General features: G+C 44.1%; 1 protein-coding gene across 2 annotated transcripts; it reads right to left on the minus strand.

Moving 5' to 3' along the window:
- Positions 1-1,381: 1,381 nt before the first annotated feature.
- On the minus strand, positions 1,382-7,477 carry LOC136567214 (keratin, type I cytoskeletal 10-like). Of its 2 annotated transcripts, XM_066566723.1 has the most exons (9): positions 6,785-7,477; positions 5,914-5,996; positions 5,314-5,470; positions 4,551-4,712; positions 4,072-4,197; positions 3,633-3,859; positions 2,108-2,226; positions 1,853-2,059; positions 1,382-1,407 (listed from the first exon to the last, which is right to left on the minus strand). In XM_066566723.1, exons 1-9 carry the CDS (start codon positions 7,475-7,477, stop codon positions 1,382-1,384), a joined length of 1,800 nt encoding a protein of 599 aa, XP_066422820.1. The 2 variants fall into 2 exon arrangements, with proteins under 2 accessions (XP_066422820.1, XP_066422819.1); XM_066566722.1 differs by having other exon boundaries at positions 1,853-2,226.
- Between the last annotated feature and the right edge of the window lie 1,206 nt (positions 7,478-8,683).

Consider the following 8,683-nt stretch of genomic DNA (forward strand, 5'->3'; position numbering starts at 1 on the left):
CTCTTTATGGCTGGTGTGTGTAGTCCAAGTTTCTAAACCAAAGAAAGAGAAAAAAGCATTACTAGAATCTCACTGTTCCTGTTGTGTGTCCTTGGCAGCATTTATGCAGCACAAACTCTGTTAACAAGCCTGCAAAGGCTCGTTCCTGCCAGCACAATGCCAGCACACTTTGGCTTGGTGTAAGTCAAGAGTTTCTGTTTCCCTGAATGGTTTCCAAGTGCTGAGATGGCAGTGTGACGTGTATTTCTGGAAATCAGTTTTGTGTCTGTTCTCTCAATCCATACTTACATGCATCTGTTGTGTTACTCAGCAGTGCTGCTCCTCTTCTGTGGAACTCACATTTTGTTTCACTCTCAGCTCAACCCCAGAGGCCTCTCCTTTGTGTGCAGCCCTGCACCTGCAGCTCAGCCTGCAAGGTTGTGTGCAGGTGAGATGCACCCTCCCCTTGGGCAGCCTCACTGGAATTTTGGCCCCTCAGTTGCTGGGATACACTGATAGCTGTATACAGAGGTGAATATTCCAGGCCCTTTTACATGTACTAAATTTCTCAGAGGTCAAAGGCAATTGCTGTCAATATTAACATTTTATGGAAATGAACTTTGTGAAGTTCCTGTAAATTATATTTCCCTTTCACTTCCTATCATTTCAAAACAAGATCCCTTATCTGTGCATTTCCAGGTTAAACCAAGGAGCACCCATCAAGGTTTTGTGAATTGAAACATTGGTTTCATTTTACAACCACATCTCTGTAATCATTCGTGTTCCTTTGTGGACACTCATGTGCTACCAGCACCATTAGACTCATTGAGCACTGAGGTTCTGCAGCCCCTTTCAGGTTGATATTCATCTGCTGTGTCTCAGAACTCAGCTCCCAGGAGTATCTGACACGTTATTAGAAAACAAAGGCGCAACCCAAGAAGATTCTGATCTGCCCCTACTGCTCAGAAATTGTGTTTTAACTCTAAATTTTGTTATCAACTACTGGAGTGTATAATCAGCCTCTCTATCTGGAGGTGTGTCTTGGCATGACTTTGTGTTTTCTAAGTGTTTACACCTGCAGAAGGAAAGAAAAACCCCATACAGGATTCTGGTTGCATAGACAGAAATTAAATTTTATTAGAGACATTTCCCTGATTCAGAGCAACCTGAGTACCAAACAGGTTGGATCTGTAAAGCAGCAGTTTGAGTGCCAAGGACCAAAGCTGCAGAGCTTTGTGGGCAGAAGCAGCACAGAGCATGCAGGGCAGGGGGAGAGGTGGCATCTGCACCTCCCAGGAACTGTTCAGAGCATCATCTTTCCTTGGGAGCGTGGGGAATGCAGCGGATTTGGGTCAGTTTCTTTTTGAAAGGTCTTGTGCTGGAGGATCCTTGATGTAAATTCTTAGTCAAAAGATTTTCTTCCATATCCTGTTTAGAGACAAAACAAGTATGAACTTCATCAGTCCTGGCACTGAATGTCCAAGATACCAGCATCCCCCAGACATTAGGATTATGTGGGAGTGGCCATAAGCATTCCAAAAGCAAAAAGGAAAACTCCAGCATGGCACAAAGGCTGCAGGATTTATGAGATTCTGCAAAGAATGAGACAGATGGGAAAAAACAGCTGAGGTTAAACTACAAGATCAGCTGATATCACCTACAAAGTGCAATAGAAATGGACTGTGTGCTCTGGAAGTGGAGTTTTGCACACAAAGAGGAAAGAATTGTTAGTAACAATAAATCTAATACTTCTCAGAAATTTTAGTTTACCCTCAGTACTGTTTGCCTCTGGAAGAGTATGTTGGTATAAATTAGTGCATAAATTAGTCAGGATGTGACTGAGAGAACACTATGCCCATACCAGAGTCCTCACCTTGGCTTTCGCCGCCACTCCTGCAGGACTGGGACTGGGAAGATGAAGAGTAGGAGTGGGAACTGCTGATGCCTCCTGAGGTTCTTCCTCCTCCTCCTCCTCCAATGCATCCACCGCTGCTTCCACCTCCCATTCCTCCACTTCCTCCTCCCATTCCTCCACTTCCTCCTCCCATTCCTCCTCCACCACTTCCTCCTCCCATTCCTCCTCCACAACTTCCTCCTCCTATTCCTCCTCCCATTCCGCTGCCACCACCTCCATATCCACCACTCATGGCACCACCTCCTCCTCTTCCTCCTCCAGAATAGCCACCTCCAATTCTACCACCTCCCATGCCTCCTCCCATGCCTCCTCCCATGCCTCCTGCTGGGATTCTGCAAAGAGAGAAAAAGAAGGGGAAAAAAAAATTAATCAACAGCACTTTGCCATCCAAAAGCCATTGAATACATCTGCTGCCCAGGAGCCAGCACCTCTCTGGGCCATGCTACTGGTTAGAGCCCAGCACTGCACAGCAAAACAACTGAAGCAGTGCCAAAAATTATCCCCTCTGTCAACTTCAACTTGAAAAGCAAGAGCTTTTGCTTTTCCCACATTCTGCCTAGGGATTCCTTGCAATATTTAGCACATATATCAATGTATGGCTCAAAATCAGAATGAAGAGACTGAAACTTCTGCTGCTGTTTCAGGCACCATTTCCAAGAATAAGCTGGAACACTGCATAAGTGAGGCTGAAGTAGCTTGAACTTCCAGAAATTTTTATAAAGGTTTGGAAAACTTTGGTTGGTTTGGGTTAGGTTTTGTTTTGCTTACAGTCTTTTCCTGCCTTTTCAGTTCATGGCTTTTCTGGAACCATGTAGGAAAGACATTTTTGTGCTGTTCTTGTGAGCCAGTGAAGGCTTCCTGAAGATAAGGAAAGCCCCATATGTCTCTCAAGGAAGGTACCAAAGCCATCACCATGACAATATGAAGAAAGAGAAAAAGTTACAAGATATGGACTTTAGTTGGCTCACAGAGTGATGTGGCTTCTTTTCACCTATTGAGAGTTTTGTTTCTTTTTCATTACCAATGGGCAGGGTATGTGTTTGTTAGGCAAATGTAAATATTCTGTAAAACTATAAAGGCAACATGTTGCCTTATTTACATTTGCTTAACAAACAGAACCAGGCTCTCTTACATGAGTTTCCTTGTCCAGCCCCAAACTGATAGTTCAGAATTAATGTCATGGACATATTTTAAGAAAAATTCTTTTGCTAGGATCTTTTTCTCCTGAGAAGCTGAGAGGCCTCAAAAATGAAATGTAAACAATGATTATCTGCTGCTATGGAATGCAACAGGTGCATCTTTGATTGGTCTCATGTGGTTGTTTTTAATTAATGGCCAATCACAGTCCAGCTGTCTTGGACTCTCTTGTCAGTCACAAGATTTTATTGTCATTCCATTCCTTTCCTTGCTAGCCTTCTGATGAAATCCTTTCTTCTATTCTTTTAGTATAGTCTTAGTATATAATTTTCTTTTAATATAATATATATCATAAAATAATAAATCAGCCTTCTGAAACATGGAGTCAAGATTCTCATCTCTTCCCTTGTTGGGGTTGCCTGCAATTTCTGCATTAATTTTTCTTCAGTTGAGTTAAATTCTGAACAGAATGAACTATCTCACACCTGGGAGGCCATTGGCCAAGACAGCTGCATCAGCCTCATTTCAGTACAAAATCTGCTTTGCAGATGCCCCCTGTTACATTTCCTGACCAGCAGTTGGGTGTTCTATCAGTACGTACACAAGATCTTGCTGTCCCTCCTCCAGCAGTGCCCTGTACTGCTGGATCTCCTGCTCCAGGCGGGTCTTGATGCCCAGGAGCATCTTGTACTCCTCGTTCTGGCTCTCCATCTCACAGCGGATGCTGGCCAGCTCCTCCTCCAGGGGCCCGATCATGCCCTGGATCTGCTGCAGCTGCATGTTGTAACGACGTTCTGTGTCATCCAGGTTGGACTGCAGAGAGTCTATCTGCAAAGGGAAAACAAAATGCAGGGGTTATGGGAATGGGGTGGTTTTAATTTATTTATGTGGGTAAACAGATCTTCACAAATCCTCAGAAAAAAGGGTATCATTGAAGGTAAGTAATCCAATATCCCATTCTCCTTGGGTGGATTACTTGCTGGCTGTAGCTCTTCTCACATACAGACTGTGTCACAGGTAAAGCAAATGCCTTTCCTTACCATGCTGATCTGTGACTGCAGCTCAATTTCCAGACTCTGATATTCACGCCTCAGCTCAGAGATCTGCTGGTTGCTTGATTGTATCTCCTGGCCACTGGAGTGGACTTGCTGATTAACTTCTTCCATCTGAAAAATTGACATCCAAAATTGAGGCCTTTTTTATAATTAGAAAACATTGTGGGGTTATCATAAAAACATCAGGAAATCAATTAATAATAATAAAGATTCCATGCAGACTGTTTATTTCCCACAAGCCACTCTGCCAATACCCTGGTAATTCACTGGCTGCTGGAACACAGAGGCTCCACTTGTTTTACCACATAACTGATGTTCCAGGACTGACCTGTTGTAAGAAACTGCCTAAAGTAATTGAAAGTTATTGTCCCTTAAATAACACATGATAAGTTGCCTTTTACCAGCTGTAAATAGGTCCAGTACTTTGTGAAGGATTTAATTACCAAAGCCTGCCTGTGCTTTACCTTGGTTTCATACCAGCTTTCCACCTCCTTCCTGTTGTTCTCAATGAGCCTCTCGTACTCGCAGCGCATTTCATTCAATTTTTCCATTAAGTTAATGCCAGGAGTAGCATTGACCTCCACATTGACATCTCCACCAGTCTGGCCTTGCAGTCCTCTCATTTCCTGGAAAAAAATCACAAAAACCCCATGAGGTTCTCAAAGGGTGAAGGTAAGGAGGGATGGCATCAGTTCAAATAAAGGGAAGGAAAAGGACATGGATCCTCGCACAGCTCCTGAATCCAGCAAAAGGGCTTTGCCTGCCCTTGCCATGGAACAATTCTTACATTCCCAAGGCTCTGGTGCTCACAGCCAGGCACTGCATGCATGGTAACCGTGGCACTGCCTCCACAGGGTTGTAAGGAATTCTATGCAGTGTACACTTTGTGGGAATCTTTTCTTCTCAGTGGGAAATCTCATTGAAGAGAGTAAAATGCTTTCTTTTGACTCCTCCATATAGTCTATCCAATTTTCCTTCCATGAGTTCAGCAAGCAAACTGTAGTTTGTACTGAAAGCCATTCATGCCCCTGGTTTCATGTGTTGACCTGGTCTCTCATGACACCAGCTGTGGGCAGCTATGCTCTCTGCACACTCCTCAACATCAAAGCTGGCTTGTGTCAAGTTGGGTGATCAAAACCAGTGGCCAAAACCTGGTTGTTGCTGGTGGAAAAAGCAAGGGGAAATTCATTGAGTTGCCTTTAATTATTGAAGTGTGAAGAAACTTACCTCTTCATGGTTCTTCTTCAGGAAGATCAGTTCCTCCTTCAGGGACTCAAACTGTGTCTCCAAGTCAGATCTGGACAGAGTCAGTTGATCCAAAAGTGGGCGTAATCCATTGATATCACTTGCCACACTCTGGTGGAGGGTGTATTCAGTCTCATACCTGAATGACAGACAAGAAAGAGAGTAAAAGCGCTGCCAGACCTCTTTGTTTGGTATCTCAGTTATGGACAGTTCCCATCTTACATCTCTGGTCAATTCCTAGAAGAAAGGACCCCATTCCCTTTCTATCTCCAGTAGCTGTGTTTGATTTCAGTCCAGTTTCTCTCTGTGAGATTTATACCATGAGGATTGTGCTTATAAATCTGCATACAAGGATGGAGAAACTTAGAATGGAGTCCCTTAAATGTGTCTCTTCAAGAACTTGTCTGGAGAAGAATAATAAGGAAAACCCAAAGCAATCCTTCTCAGAATGCTTTTCCCAACAATTCTCTATCCTGTGATTGTAGCCAAAAGTCTCCAGCTTCTACAAAGATTAATTGACAATGCAAACTCATGGAGATAAAGGGAGGCAAAGTGGATGGAACCAGAAAGGGAGTGACTCACTTCAGTCTGAAGTCATCCACAGTCATTCTGGTGTTGTCCATGTCAAGAAGCATCCTGTTAAGGTCCACATTGGCACCAACAATCTGAAATGGAGAGGGCAGGTGTTATTCAGTCGGTTGTCTTTTCAGTCTGATGTCAGAGACAAGAAACACCTGTACACAAACACCTTGCAGAAGGGATTTATGGCAATGTCAAGCCTTCAAGCCTGACTAGAGCTGCAGGAGCTATTGAGAGAGATGAGTTTGTTGCTTCCAGATTAAAAAAAGTGCCCTTACTGTTAAATATCCATTAAAAATACCTTGTTGGAAAGAATAACTAAATTAACTCCTCATATTCAATAAAGCAAAAACAAACAAAAAACCCCAACCCAACCAACAAAAAACAGCGAGACAGCAGAATTTCCATTACTTTTGAGAACAGCCATGTTCACACAAGAGATACATGACTGTTAAATGGCTGAGTGCTGGAATGAGACTAACTGCATATGCTGGCTCTCCTGTATATTCATAAAAACATCCAATTAATATGGCAATAATAGCACGACACAAGCAAGGCTGAAGTCTGCTGTTAAGAGTGAAGAACGAGCGAGCAGCAGCCCAGCACTGAAGGGAGCATGGCACGGGAGATGTGATGGGGCACTGGTGCTGATCTGCCACTGCACCCAGCAATGCTCCCTGCACCAAATACACGTGTGGTAGAACACACAGACTGGTGTGTTCTACCACACGTGTATTTGGTGGTCCCCACACCACTCTGCTTCCTGACTAAAGCCCAGGAAGGGGAATATCACCCCCAACGGGGGCCTTGTGCTGCATGAGGAAAGCGCTGTTCCAATAAGAACCTGTTCTAAGTTAATCAAAGTACATCATACCTGGTTTTGCAGCTCTTCAATTGTCCTGTAATATTGGCTGTAATCCTTGCTCTGAGAGGGAGCTTGGCTTTTGTACCACTCCCTGATCAGCTGCTCAAGTTGGGAGTTTTCCTCCTCCAAGCGTCGCACTTTATCCATGTAGGACGCCAGGCGATCGTTGAGGTTCTGCATGGTCAGCTTCTCATTTGTGGAGAGCAAGCCAGAATCCTCCCCAAAGCCCATGCCACCAAAACTGCCTCCTCCATAGCTGCCACCACCACCAAAGCCACCACTACCCCCAAAGCCACTAAATCCACCTCCACTGTATCCACCACCTCCATAACCACCTCCCATTCCCCCAAAACCACCCCCTCCTGATCCAAGTCCTCCTCCCATGCTTCCACAGCTCATTCCTCCTCCATAACTACCACCACTCATCCTTCCCCCATAGCTACTGCGGCTGATCCTGCCACAGCTGCCACTGCTAAAGCCCCCCCCATAGCTGCTCCTGGAGCCTCCTCCACCAAAGCTTCTCCCAGAAAAGCCCCCGCTGCCTCCAGAAGAGGTGTATTTTCTTGAGGACATCGAGGAGTATCCACCAGACCTACCCCCTCCACCACCTCCACCACTGCATCTTCCACCACCACCACCACCTCCTCCTCCTCCACTGCTAATTCTGATGGTACTGCTCGAAGATTTGGTGCCACAGCTCATGGTGACAGCAGGCAAGAGTAAAACCGCAACCCCAAATTTAGCCGCAGAACCTGATAAGCTTCAGGACTGCAAATGTTCATCCCCAGCTCTCTGTATTTATACATTTGACACTGGGTGTCACCATCAGGGTGTTTCCTTCTCCCAGGGCATTTACCAAACTTCTTGTTTGTGCCAAGAATAATTTGCTGAACAGTATTTTTGTGCAGCTATCTCAGGCGATCCAGCCCACAGCTGGGCTTCTGAGGCTTGGTTAAGGTTGAACATCTCACTTCTTTTGGGTGACATTCTTTTCATTTAATGGTTTCTGGAATAGGTACTTCCTCTGCTAAGGTTCTGTAGCTGCTATTGCTAAAGATTGTTGTTTGTTCTCTTTTGTTCTTTCCAACTTTGTGCATTTCAGATTTTCTACACAGCTGATGTTCCATTTCTCACCATACGTGGTAGTGCAAGAGTTTTATTAATAGGATTGTGTGACTTGTCTGTGAAGATTGTACTCGTGTATCCCTGCCAGCACTTAGAGAACATCTTATTTAATATGAACAGGCTATTTCAAACAATGCACAGGGATTCTTGTTTAAAAATCAAAATCCCTCCTTTGTGAAGAAAGCGCTAGGGCAGCTCACAACCAGCCAAGTCCTGGAATTCAAAAAGAAAAATAATACTGAACTCTTTTCATCAAAGCACTGTTGATCTAAAATGAATGAAGATCAAGGAGGTGTTAATTGTATTATAAAGTCAATTGTATCTCAATTAGAAGCTGTTTTATTTCAGACAATGATTTAAAAACTAGTGTGTGGGAAGACTTTTTATCATTTAATATAAAGCAGCTCACTCTATTGTTAATGTGTCATATATTGTAGGTGATAAAGTAATTATATCTACTGTTCTTAAAGCAAAGATCCTTGAGATTAAAATAGCATCCTGAGAGAAAAGCTGAAAGACTTTTTACACAAACCAGTAGAAATCAGACTGTTGAGACCACAAAAGAAACAACCCCACACTTCATTGTTGCCCAGAAGCTCACCCTGTATGGAAGGATTTCCATCCTCACTAGGTAGGTTGGATGCCAAAGCTGAGTGTCTGCAGGCAGATGTGCAAATAACAGCACAACACCAGCATTTGTGTCTTGCCACAGATGGACCCAAACTGTCCCCAGTTTGCCCGGGAGAACGTGCACAGTTTCCCAGTGACAGTTCTGTTCTGTCT

This window comes from Molothrus aeneus, chromosome 28 (assembly GCF_037042795.1).
Source record: "Molothrus aeneus isolate 106 chromosome 28, BPBGC_Maene_1.0, whole genome shotgun sequence".
NCBI classification, from domain to species: domain Eukaryota; kingdom Metazoa; phylum Chordata; class Aves; order Passeriformes; family Icteridae; genus Molothrus; species Molothrus aeneus.